Below are 22,138 nucleotides of genomic sequence, written 5' to 3'. Positions count from 1 at the left end.
CGCCGCCCCTGGAGGCGGCAGCGCCCCGTCCGGTGGCTCGGCCGTGCCGTAGAAGACCAGCGCCCACTCCTGCAGATTGGCGCGCCCTGCGCCGCCACGCGCCACCTCACCTCAGCTCGCCACGCCAGCAATCACACGCACAAACACCCAGACATGCACGCGCACCAATATCACACACGTAGCAGCAGCGGTTAGTAGCGCAGCAGCACATATTGTGTTCCCTGTGTCCAATGGTGATGTGTTTCAAGAGTAGTTCTCTCATCTCGAGTTCGATTCCAGCTACAAGGAGTCATCTTCATGTATCCCCTGTGGGCAGTTGTGCGATATACGCACCCATGTCACTATCAGCTACTACAAGAGCTGTGTTTCGCATGTGTGTCTCGTGGCAAACACGTGGCTGACATCATATAGTATAGATTCTGCTCTTTACTGGACTAACTCAGAAAAAAACTAAAGCATGCAGATGGCTCTAATATAGCGCACAGTATGATCGATGTGGATTAAATGCGTGATTGCCATTTTTTACTACATTTGACGTTGCAATAATAGCCATATATTATCTGTGGTTAGAAGTATATGCATTTATGGGTATCTAGTCCAAGAAAAACTCTTTACCTCATCTGTTTGCTACTTGTCGGGTCTGAATTCTCGGAACAGTCTGTCGTGTCAGAAGTATATTTTCCAGTCGTTTGGCTACCATTACCCGTACTTTCCAACAGCAAGAAAGGTTTCTTAAATTGCTTTAATAGTAAGTGTATATGTCCATCTACATCTACATACATACTCCGCAATCCACCATACGGTGCGTGGCGGAGGGTACCTCGTACCACAACTAGCATCTTCTGTCCCTGTTCCACTCCCAAACAGAACGAGGGAAAAATGACTGCCTGTACGAGCCCTAATCTCTTATCTTTGTGGTCTTTCCGTGAAATGTAAGTTGGCACCAGTAAAATTGTACTGCAGTCAGCCTCAAATGCTGGTTCTCTAAATTTCCTTAGTCTCGGTTCACGAAAAGAACGCCTCTTTTCCTCTAGAGACTCCCACCCGAGTTCCTGAAGCATTTCCGTAACATTCGCGTGATGATCAAACCTACCAGTAACAAATCTAGCAGCCCGCTTCTGAATTGCTTCTATGTCCTCCCTCAATCCGACCTGATAGGGATCCCAAACGCTCGAAAAGTAATCAATAATAGGTCGTATTAGTGTTTTATAAGCAGTCTCCTTACAGATGAACCACATCTTCCCAAAATTCTACCAGTGAACCGAAGACGACTATCCATTACATGCTTGTCCCACTTCATATCGCTCTGGAATGTTACGCCCAAATATTTAATCGACGTGACTGTGTCAAGCGCTACAATACTAATGGAGTATTCAAACATTACAGGATTCTTTTTCCTATTCATCTGCATTAATTTATACTTATCTATATTTAGAGTTAGCTGCCATTCAATCACAGATCTTGTCCAAGTCGTCTTGTATCCTCCTACAGTCACTCAACGACGACACCTTCCCGCACACCACAGCATCATCACCAAACAGTCTTTCAGTCCAGGTAAGTCAGTAAACGAAAAAGAATAAAAGCTTTGACTTATCCACGATATTGGTGTTTGAGCTCCGATTTGGCAGATTAGGTCATCTGATAAAATACTGAAGCCGGCCACCGCAGACTGGTTGGTGTTTATTTCGAGTTAAAGAATATGTTTCGCTCATAAATCATTCAAATACGTGTGTCCGAAATAATGTTTTGACAGTATTTTCGTGTGTAATGCGAAGCAAAATGCGCTTGACGCTGAGCAGGCTGTTATCACCAATACCGGCTGATTTTCTTTATAAACGATGGATGCGTCATTACCTACAGAGGGACTTGGCTGCAAGGAGCAACCGTACAACCGTCCACCTTTGTCCCTGCAGCCTGGCTGTGAATATTTCGTCTACATTGAGCTGTCCCAGAGAAAAAATGACCGGCTGAAATACATCTTTACGGATATAATGTGCAACTGTCACATCAGCACCCATGTTATAATTTTCTCTAGCTGTTATACGTGCGGAAAGGACTGTTTTACTACATGAATGAGTGTAAGATTTATCTAAATAGTAAGATGTGTACCTATTTTTAACGGCATCGGACATCCCTAAGAAGCTAAAGTGTACAAGTTAACCCCTGTCAATGTTTAAACTGAAACATTTCCCTGTAGTAACAATTTTCTGTCTGTGCTTGGTATAAAGTGATAATGATATTAAATGTTCAGCCGAGTTATAACCATTTCCTCACGAATCGGTCTCGGGTTTATACATCACCTTCATGTGACAACCGAATGTCGCAAACACAGAGAAAGTGACGTGTTACTTACGAAGATAATATTTACAAAAAACATAACAAAATTGATAACGTGTGGAGTGTTTACATAGGAAAGTACCACATTTTCTCCTCATGTACAAATATTTACATTAACTAGGAAAAGAACCAAAGTAAATAATATTTGTGTTAGTAGTACATCATTTTATCTGTTTCCGTTATGTACAACTGTCGCCTGAAATGGGTAAGAAGCCGAAAGTCAGTACTTAACGAAATAAATATAATTTTGAAGAACCTTAGGAAGTATTTTCTGTTTCACATTAAAGAGGTACCGTGTTAAATATTTGACGTCAAGCTTCTAACATATATACGCCTCAAGACACTAGACGCTGGTTAAATTGGTTTTATTGGTCTCCAGTTATTTTCCATAGCCCTAGGAAACGTTCAAAATGAAGAAAGTTATAACCATTTATATCTTCTCTTAAGAACTTTCTCAGCAAACAGTGCATAGTGTCATACAGTTTGTTTTAGGCTTAATCATGGTGAAAGTAAGTTACAAAAGCAAAGACATTACTCTGAAAATCTAGTTCTTTTATGTTGTTCTATCGAATGAAGAACCAACATTTAACAGGCAGTACCCTGTTTTCGGTTCATTGTTTTATGGCGCTGTAAGCGGTAAATATATACGGAAAAGGTTTAAAATTACGGTCGAAGTCTTTTGGAAGTTACTAAGTGCTCTCATTCTCCAATACTGGATGAAAATAAAAAAGCACCCTGTCTTCAGGCCACAAGTGGCCCATTGGGACCATCCGACCGCCGTGTCATCCTCAGATGAGGATGCGGATAGGAGGGGCGTGTGGTCAGCACACCGCTCTCCCGATCGTTACGATGGTTTTCTTTGACCGGAGCCGCTACTATTCGGTCGAGTAGCTCCTCAGTTGACATAACGAGGCTGAGTGCACCCCGAAAAATGGCAACAGCGCATGGCGGCCCGGATGGTCACCCATCCAAGTGCTAGCCACGCCCGACAGCGCTTCAACTTCGGTGATCTAACGGGAACCGGTGTATCTACTGCGGCAAGGCCGTTGCTTGGATGAATATAGTCTGGGTAATTTTCGCACCTTGAGATACACTGCCTCAAGGGGTCTAGATAGGTTCTAACTCTAATACTTGTCTTATTGTGTCAAAACTTAAACGTAAATTTATACTTCTTAATGAACACATTATGACAGCATTTATAATGTTGTTTCTTTTTTGCAGTGTGTAGCCGTAGCCACCACAAATAAGTACTGCACAACACTTCTTTGACGCGACGCCCGGAGTCGACGGAAAGAGTCGGTTTGTTTCAAGTTACGAACAAACCGAATTTTAAATCAGAATTTTGCGGTTCCCATTCGAAAAAGCGGCCCCAATACTTTTATCGATATGCATTATCAGGAACAGAAAGAATAGCCAGTACACCAGTAGCGACTAAGCAGCGCTGTTGTATGCGGTACAAGTCAGTGCAGGTCAGGGCGGTATTGTCGTTACTGCATTACTTGTTATTCTTCCTGTTTTACTGTCTCTGTTAATGCACGCCAATGATCGAATATCTCAACAAACTCTGTCGTATGGGTGCGTAAAGTTCCGTTTAAAAAACAGTTTGTTCGTAACGGGAAACAAGGCGACGCTTTCCGCCAACACTGAGGCTACACATTATAAAAAAGAAAAAAAATTACAAATATCAGTCGAAATACAAGAGAGAATGCGCCTGACGACTGTTATGAGACACATCATTCACTGATCAGCCAGAATATTATGACCGACTACCTAATAGCGGGTAGTCCACCTTTGGCACGAATAACACGGGAAACGCGTCCTGGCACGGAAGCAATGAGGCCTTTGAGTTGGCACTGCATTTGCACATTCCCGTATATTTCGCGGAGAGGGCGATAAACTCCGTCGCCACATTAAATCACATCCCAAATGTGTTCGAGCAGGTTCAGATCTGGCGACCATGTGAAAATCGCCTTTGAGTTTCTCGAACCCTGGCGTCGCGACATGGCGCATTATGTTGTTGAAATCTACCAGCGCCGTCGGAAAACATGATCGTCTCTAAAGGGATGTACGTGGTCTGCAGCCAGTGTAAGGTACTCCTTGGCCGTCATGTTGTCTTGCACGAGCTTCATTGGACCCACGGATGCTCACGTCAGTGTTCCCCAGAACATAACGGAGCGGCCGCCAGTTTGTCGCCATCCCGCAGTACAGATGTCAAGGAGCTGCTTCCCTCGAAGACGAAGGATTCGCGCCCTACCAACAGCATGATGAAGTAGGTACTGGGAACCATCTGACCGTGCAACGTTCTGCCACTGTGTCAACGTCCAGTGCCGATGGACATGTCATTTCAGTCGTAGTTGCCCTTGCCGTGGTCTTAACACTGGCACATGCATGAATAGTCGGCAGTGGAGGCCCATCTTTAGCAGGCTTCTGTGTACTGTGTGTTCAGACACAGTTCGCCGCCTGTCCTCTTTTTACCAGTCTGCATAGCCTACGAGGTCCGACATCTGTATTGAGGGGTGGCCGCCCAACGCCGAGACGTCTGGACATTGTTTCACTTTGGTTTCGCCACGTGTTGAAGACACTCACTACAGCACTCCTCGAACACCCAACAAGTCGTACAGTTTCGGAAACGCTTGTGCCGAGCCTCCGGTCAATTACAATCTGCTCACCGTCAGACTCAGATAGATCACGCACCTTCCCCGTTCTACACACAGACAGCACCCTCACTGATACTACCTGCACCGTGCGTGTGTCTGACTAGCAACCATACCTCGCCAGATGACGCTGCTATCGCCTGGACGGGTTTATATCAATAGTAGGTCGACGGTCATATGTGTTCTGACTGATTAATGTACACTCCTGGAAATTGAAATAAGAACACCGTGAATTCATTGTCCCAGGAAGGGGAAACTTTATTGACACATTCCTGGGGTCAGATACATCACATGATCACACTGACAGAACCACAGGCACATAGACACAGGCAACAGAGCATGCACAATGTCGGCACTAGTACAGTGTATATCCACCTTTCGCTAGCAATGCAGGCTGCTATTCTCCCATGGAGACGATCGTAGAGATGCTGGATGTAGTCCTGTGGAACGGCTTGCCATGCCATATCCACCTGGCGCCTCAGTTGGACCAGCGTTCGTGCTGGACGTGCAGACCGCGTGAGACGACGCTTCATCCAGTCCCAAACATGCTCAATGGGGGACAGATCCGGAGAATCTTGCTGGCCAGGGTAGTTGACTTACACCTTCTAGAGCACGTTGGGTGGCACGGGATACATGTGGACGTGCATTGTCCTGTTGGAACAGCAAGTTCCCTTGCCGGTCTAGGGATGGTAGAACGATGGGTTCGATGACGGTTTGGATGTACCGTGCACTATTCGGTGTCCCCTCGACGATCACCAGTGGTGTACGGCCAGTGTAGGAGATCGCTCCCCACACCATGATGCCGGGTGTTGGCCCTGTGTGCCTCGGTCGTATGCAGTCCTGATTGTGGCGCTCACCTGCACGGCGCCAAACACGCATACGACCATCATTGGCACCAAGGCAGAAGCGACTCTCATCGCTGAAGACGTCTCCATTCGTCCCTCCATTCACGCCTGTCGCGACACCACTGGAGGCGGGCTGCACGATGTTGGGGCGTGAGCGGAAGACGGCCTAACGGTGTGCGGGACCGTAGCCCAGCTGCATGGAGACGGTTGCGAATGGTCCTCGCCGATACCCCAGGAGCAACAGTGTCCCTAATTTGCTGGGAAGTGGCGGTGCGGTCCCCTACGGCACTGCGTAGGATCTTACGGTCTTGGCGTGCATCCGTGCGTCGCTGCGGTCCGGTCCCAGGTCGACGGGCACGTGCACCTTCCGCCGACCACTGGCGACAACATCGATGTACTGTGGAGACCTCACGCCCCACGTGTTAAGCAATTCGGCGGTACGTCCACCCGGCCTCCCGCATGCCCACTATACGCCCTCGCTCAAAGTCCGTCAACTGCACATACGGTTCACGTCCACGCTGTCGCGGCATGCTACCAGTGTTAAAGACTGCGATGGAGCTCCGTATGCCACGGCAAACTGGCTGACACTGACGGCGGCGGTGCACAAATGCTGCGCAGCTAGCGCCATTCGACGGCCAACACCGCGGTTCCTGGTGTGCGTGCGTGTGATCATTGCTTGTACAGCCCTCTCGCAGTGTCCGGAGCAAGTATGGTGGGTCTGACACACCGGTGTCAATGTGTTCTTTTTTCCATTTCCAGGAGTGTATATATGCGACAGACTAGTGCCACTTTTTGTTGACACATTCAGCCATAAGTGAAAAAAGCTGAGGCCGTTAGGCAGCGTTGGTGTAGACACACTACCGAACGTAGCATCTAAAAATTGTAGCATAAGGCAAAAGCTGATAGTGTAGAAAATAATTAAGTCTCCAAAATTTTGTAAAATTACCTTGCGCAACAGAACTAAAGTATCATTTCTTCGAAACCACTTAACTGTCTCCCATTCAGGCAAATGAGTTTGAAATTTGGCTCAAAGGTGCCTACAACCCTCCTCCTTCATGGTTCAAAAGCCTGCCACCGTGCGATGTTACCCTCAGACTCGACGACGCTTCAAACACCACACTGTCGACACATGCGTAAACAACGCAAGAGCTCGGAAGTTCATGTGAAGTGTAAAGTGGGTTAATGATACCACAATGTCACCAAATTTCACTACAATTCTGCTCAACGCCACCTTTGACGTGTCACTCGATGGGCACATCGCCACATCCCCCCCATTTCACCCATTCTTTTGACAACTCTATGATAGAGGGCAGAACCGCGATGTCCAGGACTATTTTCTTATGGGTGGCTGAGGAAAACATTTCAGAAACAATGTCCCCCAAAACCGATACGAAGGAGCGTCTGGGCGAGACATAAAGAGCGTAAATGAAACCATCTCTTCCATTGTGGCGCTGATTCCCACACCCTTCGAGGTCGGAAACGTCATTTTTGCAGTATGCTGAGGATCAGGAAGACGTACTTGTCAAACTTTTGCACTGATGACAAAATTTTTCGTTGGAAATCACGGGTTGGGACATCATAAAACGTTATCTCACCCCTCTGGAATACAGTGCGACCGCAATTATTGCTCTGATGTCCAGAATGGAGCCACTAGACACAGTTAAAAAACATTCGTCGAAATCTGAATGTGATCGTAAGCAGCAAAGTGTCCTTATGCCTTTTCAGTGCTCCTGTTTCACACCCTTCAGTGGTGTGACCACTGAAGGGTGTGACATTGACACATGCTTGATAAAACCTCAGAGAATCCATGTAAGACCCCCAGTTTAGCAAAACCCTCTGTGGCACTTGCCCAATTTATAAAGAATTTTAAAAATGTGTATTTACAGAGAAAATCTGTTAAGTAACCCTAGGTGCCTGCAGGGAGGAAACCACTTAACACATCTCCTAGGTGAGCTGCCTGCCAGCAGGTGCCTCGTAGGATTTTGCAGGTTCTCTCTGTAAAGGGGCATTTTTAAAATACTCAGTAAACATGGGCAGCTGATGTCGCAGAGTGCTGCTCTTTCCCACCATTACAGATGATTGGTGTAAGCGCCTTTGAACCAAATTTCAAACTTAGGCATCAGAATGATAGACAACTACTGGGTTTCGAAAAATTCGTCCTTTAATTCTGTTGCACAGCATAATTGTCAAGACTAATGAATTATATATTCAAGAAATAGGCAGCAAGTTCGACATCTGAGTTAGGGAACATCTCTATGAAGAGAAGAAATCTGCCCTAGGTAATCAACTGAACACATACCAACATACAGAGGGCAATACACACGACAGTCTAGAAATTTCACATAAAGCACTGGAAAGCTACATGCTGAACATGGACGAATTTGTATAAGGTAAGACATGCCCACAACGCCCGCGTAATGAACCAAATGACTTCAGACGAAACCCTACTGTGACGTCTTTCGAGGTATGATGGTGTACCAACACGGCGAGCGCGACGGGATATATTGCAGTGGACGCTGCACAACGTTCGTTCGTTCGTTCTTTCGTTCTTTCCTTCCTTCCTTCCTCCCCTCCCTCCCTCCCTCCTTCCGTCCCTCCAACTGCCGCAGGTCGCGGTTCCGTCATCTCCCCAATCCGTCCCAACAGGGCAGTCACGGGGCAGTGACAATACTGACGAACAACCTGCCTTTCAAGTGCCATTCTAATTTTAATACCTTGACACCCTTGCTATAGTCATCACATTTTATGCACACTTAGCTTATAGATTTATTTAAAAATAGTATGTCATATCATAAAGTGGTTCAACTGTCATACTAGTCCACAGTACACTGTAAGCCGTTTATGTACAATATTTACTTTACAGACAGCGAATTTATGCCTAACACTAAATCATTTAGATGGTATTTTCGAAAAAGTGTCTGCACCAACACTACCTAACGGCCATGTCATACCTTACTTAAGGTGGCCTAAAACAATAGCAATTTTCCATGGTACTCTAGTATACTACAGTTTTTGTATGTAACATTTGGCGCTCTGTAAGATAACAACTTCTCAATCTTTGTACATGACAGATTCTGAAGATGGCCTGAAGCTACCGAGTAAAACTGTAAAGTCTTCTGAACAATAAAAAAGCGATCAAGACGAAGTTTTACATTCTCTAATGCAATGATGACAGTGTACTCATAGTCATTTTATATCAATATTTGTCTTTTAATAGAACTACACATCTTAATTCAGCAGCATTACTTAATTAGTTCTGAAGTTTTCTAAAAAAACTTTTTAGAAAGACTGAATTGAAATTTATGGTTAGCTGACATGATCATTCAGTGCAGGCAGTTAGCTATCAATTTGTCTTCTTGTGAAAACCAATTTATTTGCCACGCTAGCTATGTTAACATTATTACTGGCTTACTAATTTGAGCAATATGTATTGCCATAGTCAGATACATAAAACTGGGCAGTGGTAGTTTCATCATATAATGGGTCAACCACTGTGTTACGTCAGAACTATAAAATATACATAAGGAAGTCAAGATTACGCCACGAAGGGGCAGAATGTGGCATGCATCTGTCTTGTTCGTGCCATTTGTATCCCAAGTTGTACATCGATATTGATAGCACACCTGGCAAGGCATTGTAATTGCTTCACTTTCTTATGGATATTGTATAGTCCTAATGTGACAGAGACGTTTAAGCACTGTACGATGTAACGACAATTGTCCCATTTTATGGATCTGACCTTGTCAATACATATTGCCGAACTAGTCCAGTAACTGCGTTGTGTAACACCTACAACGCCTCTCGGTGTTAATAAACCAAAATAGCTCCCAAATTAGCTCCCATGCCCTCGAAATATAAATTCAGAAAATGTCCCAAGCCCCTCCACAAGTAGTAATTTACGAAATAGAAATAAGAGACAAACAGAGGGAAATCTATAGTAGAAAAATAATAGAAAAAGGAAATAATTTTAATCATAAATTTTGGAAACATGGGAGGGGGGAAAAACGATAGAAATGGTTACATTATTAGTTATTCTTATATATGAGAAAATCAATATTGTAGTCACAGAACGTAGGTCTTGAACACCAAAGATAGCGTTTATTAAAGTATAAATACACATACAATGCAATTATGATACTCCAGTCTCTATCGTCTAGTCTGTTCGAAGTCAATTACGACGCACAGCTTTAGGAAGCAAAAGTAGGAGCTTTATTAAACCACAGCGCAAGAACAAATCGCGACGAGATTGGTTTTTGGGAAGCATTAATTTCAGATCAGAATTAGAACGTTTGTCATATTAGAGGAACGGGGAGGTGATCAATAATCTCTCCGACTTTAACGTCACTTCGTGTGACGATTTAAATATTTTACGGAATTAACGATTTTTGGACAGATTCGGACTTTGTATTGTGATAGTGGAAAAGCTTTACTTCACGCGACTAGTAATCATAGTTCGTGAGAGTTTATGGATATTAAACAGGAACAATCTTTTTGTCGAAAGTGACAGAACATTGTTTAGTATCTCTGATATTACCGGGATTCCAGATTAGATACTTATTCAAAGAACCCCTTTGAATGCGATCGTATGAATGAACTGATTTATTAATAATTATTGTTAAATAAAATAACGTGTTAATTTGAAACTGACTATTCGTCTTGAACTTTACTTCGATTTAGGTTCATAAATAATTAGGTTACGTGATTTTCACCAAGAATAAACTGCAGACTAGTAACTGAAACAAGTGAACGAGAATCTACTGAAAACACTAGTATTAATTTATTTATGGGTTTTTTTACTTCAAAATTGGGAAGACAATACGTGTAGTGGCTCACTGGGGTTAATTTAAGAACTAGCCGGGATAAAACAAAACCCCTCAATGCCAATCAATGTAGAGATAAATTAACATTCCCACTTTCATGCAAGATAGGAAAGTCGGGATAGAAAAAAGGGTCACTGCAGTTGACATCGAGATCTTGACAAATAAATTCGCAAGAAGACTATAGTATGAACTGAAATTGCTTGGACGTTAGGTTAAGACAACGAGTAAATATATTGTCAACAAATTAAATCATTTTATGCATTTTGTTTTTATTATTATTATTAAAATCCTAGACAGCTGCGTTACGTTAAAAGTGTAGGTGACAGTAAGTTCTGTTTGTAGTAAGGGAGGGTAGGGGGAGCGGGTTAAGGGTGCAAGAAACTCCTTGCCGCCCCCCCCCCCCCTGGTCCACCCTTTGTTACCCCCTGGCAGTAGTTCAGTTGAATCACCCCATTTAGACACCAGGGCTGAAGCCGAAGCGTGTGCACTATCTGAGATGTTTGTAAACTTTGTTGGAGGTGCAGCGCTTGCGCCGCGCCGTGTTAGTAGGCAGAGCCAGCCCGCGCCGCCGCTGCCGGAGCCACCTGCCGCAGCCACCTGCTGCTACCCACCCAGGAAGCGTCCCTCGTTGTGGATCTCGAGCGTCCACCGGCCGAAGGGCTGCTCGCCCCACGTGTGGACCGACATGAAGGGCCAGTCCTGGAAGCCGGCCCTCGACACGTCCTGCGGCCGGCGCGCCAGCAGCGTCGCCCTCGTGCCGGCCGGTGACGTCAGGTGGATCGTGAGGTCGCCCCGCCGCGAAGACACCAGGCTGATCTTGGCCTGCAACAGCGCCACGTCTGCACTGGCATCCCAGCTCCTCTAGCCGACGAAACACGAGGCTCCCGTCTTTAAAAGATGCGTGCAGGGGTGGCGGAAGTTACTCACCCCCGACAACGTGAACCCCAGCAATACTGTCCGACAACACATCCGACGACACGAGCATTTTCTGTCATTTGTGTTACTGAAAGGTGATCATCGTGAGTTTAAGAACAACAAATACGAAAGCTGAATTCAAATGTCTCGTGTAGGAACATTTAAAAATCAGAAGAAGTGTGGCGACGTTAGAGTCAGTCACAGAACAGGTTGGTAATATTAGAGGCTACTGCTGGATAATACACAGAACAGGTTGGTAATATTAAGGCTGCTACTGGATAATACAGAGAGTATCAAAAAGAATCCTCCCATTTGACAAGTCTATATTTCTGAAATTAGTAAACATACAGGGTGAAAAGGATTTAAACCGACAAACTCTGGGAGGTTGTAGGGGACATCAAAACAAATATTTTTCCCTAATGTTATTTTTTCCTACGAGGAGTATTTAAACCGGCCGCGGTGGTCTAGCGGTTCTAGGCGCTCAGTCCGGAACCGCGCGACCGCTACGGTCGCAGGTTCGAATCCTGCCTCGGGCATGGATGTTTGTCATGTCCTTAGGTTAGTTAGGTTTAAGTAGTTCTAAGTTCTAGGGGACTTATGACCACAGATGTTGAGTCCCATATTGCTCAGAGCCATTTGAACCATTTTTTAAGAAACACTTTTCCATTTTTTATGACCAAGAGACAACACATTAACACAACCCAATTTCAATTACAGCAGATTTTCCAAAATGCCTCCATTGACACGTAAACAAAGGTTACACAGTCGGATCATGTTCTGCCTGACACGGGCAAAAACCCCAGGAGGATTCTCAATTGTTTCTGCTGCTGCTATTATCCGGACAACCAGATCCTCTTCTGATGCAACAGGAGTTGCGTAAACAAGGTTGAGCATCTCTCCCCACACAAAAAAGTCCCAGAGGGGACAGATCTGGGGATCGAGCAGGCCTTGGTACATGACCACCTCTGGCAATCCACGTTTCTGGGAACCGTCGGTCCAGGAATCGACGCACGCGACGACTGAAATGTACCGGCGCCCCGTCGTGTCGGAACTATATGCGTTGTCTTGCAGGGAGCGGAAGGTCTTCCAGCAATGATGGCAATGCTCTGGTGAGAAAATTGTAATAGTGCCTGCCATTTAATGGCCTAGGTAGCAGATACGACCCAATCAAACAGCCCCCAACAACATCGACCTACACATTAACGCAGATGAGCGCTAGTAACTGTGGCATGTGCGTTATCCTCACTCCAAACATGCGAATTGTGCATGATGAAGACTCCATCACGCCCGAACGTTGCTTCATCGGTAAACAACACAGAGGATGGAAATGTAGGATGCATTTCACACTGTTCCAGGTACCACTGCGAAAACTGTGCTCTGGGTGGATAATCAACAGGTTGTAGACACGCTGCAAGTGAAATTGACGTACCAATTTTTCTTGAAGGACTGTTCTTACATTCGTCTGATTCGTCCCCATGTTACGTGCAATTGCACGAGTGTTGATTGAAGGATCCCGCTCCACATGCTGCAGAACAGCTTCCTCAAATTTGCAGCGTTCTTACCGTGCGACGGCGTCCCTGTCCAGGTAATCTGCTAAATGATCCGGCCTCACGCAGGCGTTGGTACACAGCAGCAAAGGTAGTATGATGCGGGATACGGTGATTAGGATATCGCTGATAAACCCGCAGTGCAGCTCGTCCGTTGTGGTGCGCTACGTAGTACGCACCAACCATATCAGTGTACTCATTCCAGGTGTATCGCTCCATTAGTAAACAGACAATGCACTACTACACTGGCGTACAGCAGTTGCCTACAACTGAAGAGCGTAATACGCCCTCTAATAACTGAAGATCGTAATACGGCCTCTAACAACTGATGAGCGCAATAGGGCCTCCACCGGTTTAAATAATCCTCATAGGAAAAAATGACATTAGGCAAAAATATTTGTTTTGATGTCCCCTACAACCTCCCAGAGTTTGTCGGTTTAAACGAATTTCGTTTTTTGATCAACGGAAAACTGAAAACACATGGGTGTTCAACATGCCCCTCTTGAAATGCACGGCATATGTCAATGCGGTATTCAAATTGTTCCCACGTTGCAGCGAGCATGTATTGAATTACAGGTTCCACAGCTGCTGTTATCGCTGTCTCAGTTCATTCACTGTTCTTGGTAACGGTGGCACTTAAACAGAACCTTTTATAAACCCCTCAAGAAATAATTACAAAAATGGCTCTGAGCACTATGGGACTTAACATCTGAGGTCATCAGTCCTCTAGAACTAACTAACCTAAGGACATCAAATACATCCATGCCCGAGGCAGGATTCGATCCTGCGACCGTAGCGGTCGCGCGGTTCCAGACTGAAGCGACCAGAACCGCTCGGCCACACCGGCCGGCAAATAATCATATAAAGCCATGTCTGGTGACCTTGGAGGCCAGTAATGTAATTAGAAGGAAGGTCAGCGTTGGCCGTAATATTGATGGCTTATTGACAGCAAAATCAATTTTCAATCACATAGTGATCATCTTCAGTGCAGTAGTGTATAAAATCATACTCATAGGCACTCGTGTCAAGTTATTATCATAAACCAAAGCTATGAAGCTTGGTCCAGTCCAAACCCATCCATAGTTCAGTAATCCTTTGATTTAAAAATTCCCACACTTCCACATACCAGTGTGGTCGCTCCCCATCCTGTTGATAAATCAGGTTGTTCGAATCAGTCTCCAACAATGGTAAAAGAAAGTTCTCAAGCACTTCGAGATATGTGACTCCTGTAACAGTGTTCTCGGCTAAGAAAAATGAACCATACACCTTTTCCTGTGAAAAGTCCCTCTCATGCTGTACAACTTCATGTGGTTGTTCCGTGCACCATACTCTCACATTACGACGGTTGGCCTTTGCATTTAAATGGAATGTCATCTCGGCACTAAACACTAAGCGTCGAAGAAAATTGTCATCCTCCATCTTGCCAAGAACGAAATTACAGAACTCCACACTTGCTGTTTGTCACCTTTACGAAGAGCTTGCAGTAGCTGAATTTTGTATGATTTCATGTGTAAACGTCGACGCAACGCACGCCAGACGGACATCGGGGGCATGTTCAGCTGTCGAGCTGCACGGCGAACGAATTTCTGCTTACTCCTTGTGAAACTATGCCGGCCGAAGTGGCCGTGCGGTTAAAGGCGCTGCAGTCTGGAACCGCAAGACCACTACGGTCGCAGGTTCGAATCCTGCCTCGGGCATGGATGTTTGTGATGTCCTTAGGTTAGTTAGGTTTAACTAGTTCTAAGTTCTAGGGTACTACTGACCTCAGCAGTTGAGACCCATAGTGCTCAGAGCCATTTGAACCATTTTTTTGTGAAACTATGACGGATGCTTTCCACGTCTGTGTCAGACGTTAGGGGACGGCACGGTGATTTCCCTTTACACAAACAACCAGTTTCTCGGAATTTTTCATACCATCATCTAATGATCTTTGCTGTAGGAGAATCAACATCACAATTAGCACAAAAGTCACGTTGAACAATTATTACTGACCCGCATTACGCAAAACGTAGAGCACAAAACACTTTCTGATGTCCCGCGCTATTTTTACTAGAACTGGAGTTTGCGCACACTGCTGCTACCTAGCGACAACCATGTAAAACTCGACAGTTTCCTCTTTCCAACAGCACGTTGTTCACGCAGATATCTCAAATATAATAACAGTTACGATGTTTTTAAACCGCATAGTACTTTTTAATAGACCGCGTATTTGTGGGAATACCTTTCTGTGTCAGAAATGTTCAGACAAGCTGTGAAATTGACGGAAAATAGCTACCGCCAGTGAGTCACCTTCTCCTGCTTTTCCGTTCCACAAGAAAAAAGTTACCAAGAAAAAGAGGAATGCGGTTTTGTGAATGAGTTCCTTTTTTTTAAAATAAACTAACTGTTCCCAACTCGTATACTGATGGTGGACACATATATTTTTCCTAATTTCAACAGAGCGTCGAAGCACGATTTTGAAAAAAATTCTGATTCACGCTGACGTTCGATGTAGTTATACAGTGCACCTCCGGTCTATACGTCTCTCGGTTGCAAACGTTCGTAACGCTTTGGCAGAAGGACTGAAGGAAGTAAGTAATTTTCGTCGAGAACTGAGAATCAAAAACTTAAGTTAGTAATTTTTATCGTGGTTCACAGGACACAGAAATAACTATAAATTTCAAAAATCTGATACATTTATAGTCCGAGAACTGGGACGTCCAAAATAGGCTGATGTACTCAAAGACGGAAATTAAGAAACCTAACGAGTTCGAACAGGACTTGTGCTCTGAGGATTCCAACCAAACTTACTTTTGTATAAAGAAAGTTCATCAACAGGCTTTGTAAGTGATTTTGCGAGTATCTAAATATCGGACATAAACGGTTATATCTTTCCATTAAATTTTTCGCGACGAAGAGAGCATAGATCTTAGTACTTAACATAAATTTTAACTCTATGCCTCTACCCGTTCCTGAGAAAAACAATTATTAACAGATGGACAGACAGACGGATAACTACGTGATCCCATAAGATTCCCGTTTTTACCGACTGTGGTATGGAACCTTAAAAAGGACATATAGCAAGCTGCTAATCATGAACATGGAGACACACGCAATTAACGTTACAGAAACTTTAAACGTTTTCGGAACACATCTAGAATACAATTGTGGCTCACTGCTGCAGATCTTGTAATACGATAAAAGCGACAATATTATGTTTCATCAGACTATCTTTGGTCGTAGAAGGACCTCATTCATCAAATATATTGTTATCTCATTTGGATACTTCTACGTTCCAGTATACAACAAGCATATAGAGGGTTTACAGGTGCCGGCGCCAAGTTACGAACTGATGCGCAGTGGTACTGCCTCCCCTAATCACATCACGTGAACCGGCGCTGTCGACGTGAGACGAAGCAAGGCTGAGAGCGGGAGGCGAGCATATAACCACAAGGACAGATGTAGCTCTGGCGTGGTCAAACGAAGTATCCTCCGCACGTTGTGGACAACACCAGCGAAACGGAAGGCCATAATTCGGCAACTACCAGCGATAGCTCGCTCAGTCGGCAATACCACTGGGCCATCCCGGAGCATTCTGTGTACTGCAGCCACACTGCAAGAATTTTGAAGGCCAAAAATACTGCGGCCACACATAGCTCTAAGATGCAGCCCATGGAAAGGAACCTTGAGAAACGGCAGACTACGAAGAAATCAGAGACGTCAGCAGTAAGTATGGCCGCGTATTCTCACAGAGCTGCAGAAGAGCCTTTTTGTATTTCGAAGTAAAAAATATGTAAAGGAGAAGCTGCTACAGAAGAAGTATGGAAGGTGAGAGTTCACAGTCTCAACTGACAGATTCTGGAGCTGTGTGGGAGAAGTAGGAGAACGGTTGGATGATCCAATGGATATGTAAACTACGTGCCTACTAAATGGGAGTAACCTTGATGTATGGTGACGCTTTGCGGAGAGAGACAGAGAGAGAGAGAGAAGTTTCTCTCCACAGAAATGGCTCTGAGCACTATGCGACTTACCTTCTGAGGTCATCAGTCGCCTAGAACTTAGAACTAATTAAACCTAACTAACCTAAGGACATCACACACATTCAAGCTCGAGGCAGGATTCGAACCTGCGACGTAGCGGTCGCTCGGCTCCAGACTGTAGCGCCTAGAACCGCACGGCCACGGTGGTCTAGCGGTTCTGGCGCTGTAGTCCGGAACCGCGGGACTGCTACGGTCGCAGGTTCGAATCCTGCCTCGGGCATGGGTGTGTGTGATGTCCTTAGGTTAGTTAGGTTAAAGTAGTTCTAAGTTCTAGGGGACTTATGACCTAAGATGTTGAGTCCCATATTGCTCAGAGCCATCCCCAACCGCACGGCCACTCCGGCCGGCCTTTCCACAGATATGTGTGGGTTGGTTTAACAGAACACAAAAGATTTTACTTGGGAAATATCAGATGAGTAAAAATTGGGTATGACATGCATTTGGTTAGGCCTGCAGACAATATCTGTGTCACGGAACTGAGCAAGTGTGACCGACCAACCATTCTGAAATTTCGCATCGCGCAGTAATATTGTAAAATTCAACAATTCTGTGTATCGTACGGTTACAAGTAAATTCATAACAAGGGACAGCTTCGACAAAACGAGATGGTGCATGAATTTCTGGGTGCGTTACAGCTTAGTTAGCTGTTGGAAAAGGTATTATCGAAGAAATTGTACTCGAGCGACCGCATGAAAGCAAGATAGTACGGGATATTGATCGGGGGCTGCCATAAGAATTGTTTTCCGTGCTGCACATTGCTTATCTACATCTACTTACATAATCCGCAAGCCATCCTACGATTTTTGGTGGACGGTATCCTGCACTACTAGTATTGGTTTCCTTTCCTGTTCCACTCGCAAATAGAGCGAGGGAATCAGCCCTAATTTATAGTATCTTATTTTCGTGGTCCTTACGCGAAATGTACAATATGTAAGAGCGTTCTCGCAGTCAGCTTCAAATGTCGGTTATCTAAATTTTCTCAATAGTGTTTCTTGAAAAGATCGTCCCCCTTCGTCCAAGGATTCTAATGTAAGTTTCCCAAGTATCTCTGTAACAGTTGTGTGTTGCTCGAAACTACCGGCAACAAATTTAGCAGTGCGCCTGTGAATTGCCCCGATATCTTCCTTTAATCTGACCTAGTGCGGATTCCAATGATTCGAAGATTACTCATGAATAGGTCACACAAGCGTCCTTTACACGGTCACTTTCTAAAATTCTCCCAATAAAGCGAAGTTGACCATTCACCTCCCCTACCATAGTCCTTACATGCTCGTTCCATTTCATATCTCTTGCGCAGATATTTGAAGGTCTTAACTGTGTCAAGCAGGACACTACTAATACCGTATCTGAAGCCGCTTGCGTTAGCCGAGAGGTCTTAGGCGCCTTGCCACGGTTCGCGCGGCTCCTCCTCCCCCCCCGTCGGAGGTTCGAGTCGAGTCCTCCCTCGGACATGGGCGTGTGCATTGTCCTTACGGTAAGTCAGTTTAAGTTAGATTAAGTAGTGTGATGACCTCTCAGCAGGTTGGTCCCACAAGAACTTGCCACTACCACTCTATCCGAACATTACGGGTTTGTTTTTCGTGCCCATTCGCATTAACTTATATTTCTCTACATTTACAGCTAGCTGCCACCCATCACGCCAACTAGAAATTTTGTCTAGCTCGTCTTGTATCATACTACAGTCACTCAACTTCGACACCTTACCCTACAACACAATTTCATCGCCAAAACCACAGATTCCTGATCACCCTGTCCTCCAAATCATTTTATGTGTATAGAGAATAATAGCGGAATTCCTGACGATACCTTTTGTCTCTGATGAACATTCGCCGTCGAGGACATCATACTGGGTTCAAATACTTCTTCGAGCCACTCACATATCTAGAAACTTATTCCGCATTCTCGTACCTTCGCTAACAGTCTGAAGTGCAGTACATTAACAATGCTTTTCGGTAATCTAGAAATATCGAACCTGCCTGTTGCCCTATATCCACGGTTTTGCAGTATATAATGTGAGAAAAGTGCAAGCTGAGTTTAAAACGAGCAATGCTTTCTAAAACCGTGCCTATTCGTGTACGTAAGCTTTTCGGTATCTAGGAAATTTATTATATTCTAGAATGCTGTGATAACCGGTGTTAAGGATATCTGGTCTCTAATTCTGCGAGTACTTTCTTTTACAGTTCTTAATACACGAATCATCCGTGCTTTTTACCAGTCGCTTGGAACTTTGAGCTGGGCGTGAGTTTCGTGGTAAATGCAAGCTAACTAACGGGCAAATGCCGCAGGGTACTACTTATAAAACTGAATTGGGGCTTTTTGGAAATTTGTGGTAGGTTCCTAAGGGTCCAAACCGCTGAGGTCATCGGTCCCTAGGCTTACACACTACTTAATCTAAGTGATTAAAATCCTTCTGGGTATTATGCCGCGTCATTGCTAAAAACTAACAACAATAGTAAACTAAAACCGACGTTTCGGCCGAACTGCAACGGTCTTCCTCAGGGCACGACTGGTTTTGCATGGGGATAGGTGCTTCTATTTATTACATACTATTGGTGTCTGATGTCACTGTTGTAAAACTTTTAATTAGCCCTCTAATATGATTGGCTAGTCATGACGTAAGGGTAGATGGAAGGAAAAAGGCTATTCGTGGGCGTCCATGGCGTCAACGATTGGTAGCTGTCCGCCAATCAGCGTTGGGCTTCTGGACGGCAAGTTTTCCTCCTGGTGTGCGCGGAAGTGGACTGACAGTTACTCTACATCTGTTTATGTAGATACGTCCGTGTCCCGTGTAGCTTCTGCCCCGCGACCGCTCGCGGCCGGTTGGACTGGGATGGCCGCCAGCCAGGACGCCGGGAGTTTGTAGCCATCTTCTCTGTTGATGTTGTCAGGCTGGTTAATAATTTCAATCGCATCCCGTACCCAGAAGAATTCTAAACACTATGATACAGGCCGTGGAAGCCTACGTCCTTATAATTAATCTAACTTAAACTAATTACGTTTGAATACATCATGGGAGTGACAGTGATCAATGTGTTACAAATATTTACTATTAAAAACAGTCTTGATCACGATTTATTTATTAAAGTGACCGGTTTCGACCACTACTGTGGTCATTTTCAGATACCTCTATCTGCTTTTTCCAGCAGAAAGAGGTTCCCACTCAATGGTCTGAAGATGACCACAATAGTGGTCGAAACCGGTCACCTTAATAAATAAATCGTGATCAAGACTGTTTTTAACAGTAAATAACTTAAACTAACTTACCACACACACACCCATGCCCGAGGAAGACTCGAACCTCCGACGGGGGGAGCCACGCCACCCGTGGCAAGACGCCTCACGCCTCAGTCATTTCTGGAAACCCAGAATCTACTCTTTAGGAATCAACATGGATTCCGGAAGCAGCGATCGTGTGAGACCCAACTCGCTTTATTTGTTCATGAGACCAAGAAAACACTACATAGGCTCCCAGGTAGATGCCATTTTCCTTGACTTCCGGGAGGCGTTCGATAGAGTTCCACACTGTCGCCTGATAAACAAAGTAAGAGCCTACGGAATATCAGACCAGCTGGGTGGCTGGATTCAAGAGTTTTTAGCAAACAGAACACAGCATGTTGTTCTCAATGGAGAGACGTCTACAGACGTTAAAGTAGCCTGTGGCGTGCCACAGAGGAGTAGATAGTGTCGGAAGTTCCATGCGGCTTTTCGCGGATGATGCTGTAGTATACAGAGAAGTTGCAACATTAGAAAATTGCAGCGAAATGCAGGAAGATCTGCAGCGGATAGGCACTTGGTGGAGGGAGTGGCAACTGACCCTTAACATAGACAAAAGTAATGTATTGCGAATACATAGAAAGAAGGATATTGTATGATTATATGATAGCGGAATAAACATTGGTAGCAGTTACTTCCGTAAAAAATCTGGGAGTATGTGTACGGAACGATTTGAAGTGGAATGACCAAATAAAATTAATTGTTGGTAAGGCGGGTGCCAGGTTGAGATTCATTGGGAGAGTCCTTAGAATATGTAGTCCATCAGCAAAGGAGGTGGTTTACAAAACACTCGTTCGACCTATACCTGAGTGTTGCTCATCAGTGTGGGATCCGTACCAAGTCGGGTTGACGGAGGAGATAGAGAAGATCCAACGAAGAGCGGCGCGTTTCGGCACAGGGTTATTTGGTAAGCGTGATAGCGTTACGGAGATGTTTAGCAAACTCAAGTGGCAGACTCTGCAAGAGAGCTGCTCTGCATCGCGGTGTAGCTTGCTGTCCAGGTTTCGACAGGGTGCGTTTCTGGATGAGGTATCGAATATATTGCGCTCCCCTATTTATACCTCCCGAGGAGATGACGAATGTAAAATTAGAGAGATTCGAGCGCGCACGGAGGCTTTCCGGCAGTCGTTCTTCCCGCGAACCATACGCGACCGGAACAGGAAAGGGAGTTAATGCAGTGGCACGTAAAGTGCTCTCCGCCACACACTGATGGGTGGCTTACGGAGTATAAATGTAGATGTAGATCGCACGGCTACCAGAGCGTCGAATTAGGATTCCATTCGGACCTGGCGACTTATTTGTTTTCAACTCTTCCAGTTGTGTCTCTACGCCGTGGATCCTTATTACTCTGTCGTCCATACGGGGCTTTGTGTGATGGTCAAACGACTGTACATTTGGACGATTCTCCTAAGCGAACGTTTTATTAAACGCGAAATTTGAAACAACGTGTTCGGTCTGAGGAGAGTAGGACGTTCAGTGTAGGCTTTGGAGATGCGCTGTTGTCGGAGACTAAGAGAAGGCGACGCGTCGGTTGAGTGGGAACGGCCCCTGCCCTCGTATCCCGGCTCGCGGTGCATTGCGACAACTTCCAATGGCATCTCGGCCCCGTGGCAGCTGCGGCGCAGGTAGCAGGCCGCGCCGCTACTGCTGCCGCTGTTGGACGGCGTGGGGGAGCTGGCGGTCGGTCGTCGCAGTGTCGGGAGCGCTGCAGGGGCCGCCGGCTGACCG

At 45.2% G+C, this 22,138-nt stretch overlaps 1 protein-coding gene and 1 pseudogene across 1 annotated transcript in view; both read right to left on the bottom strand.

Moving 5' to 3' along the window:
* The window catches only part of LOC126095397 (furin-like protease 1), a 256,503-nt gene that overhangs the window by 33,948 nt on the left and 200,417 nt on the right, over nt 1-22,138 (bottom strand). The window contains exon 11 of the mRNA XM_049910198.1: nt 11,268-11,478. Coding sequence (XP_049766155.1) covers nt 11,268-11,478 — 211 coding nt within the window. The remainder of the gene's footprint in view (nt 1-11,267; nt 11,479-22,138) is intronic.
* LOC126096107 (5S ribosomal RNA) lies at nt 3,270-3,388 on the bottom strand (annotated as a pseudogene).

This window comes from Schistocerca cancellata, chromosome 8 (assembly GCF_023864275.1).
Source record: "Schistocerca cancellata isolate TAMUIC-IGC-003103 chromosome 8, iqSchCanc2.1, whole genome shotgun sequence".
Lineage (NCBI taxonomy): Eukaryota > Metazoa > Arthropoda > Insecta > Orthoptera > Acrididae > Schistocerca > Schistocerca cancellata.
This window is presented reverse-complemented; position numbering and strand designations above follow the sequence as displayed.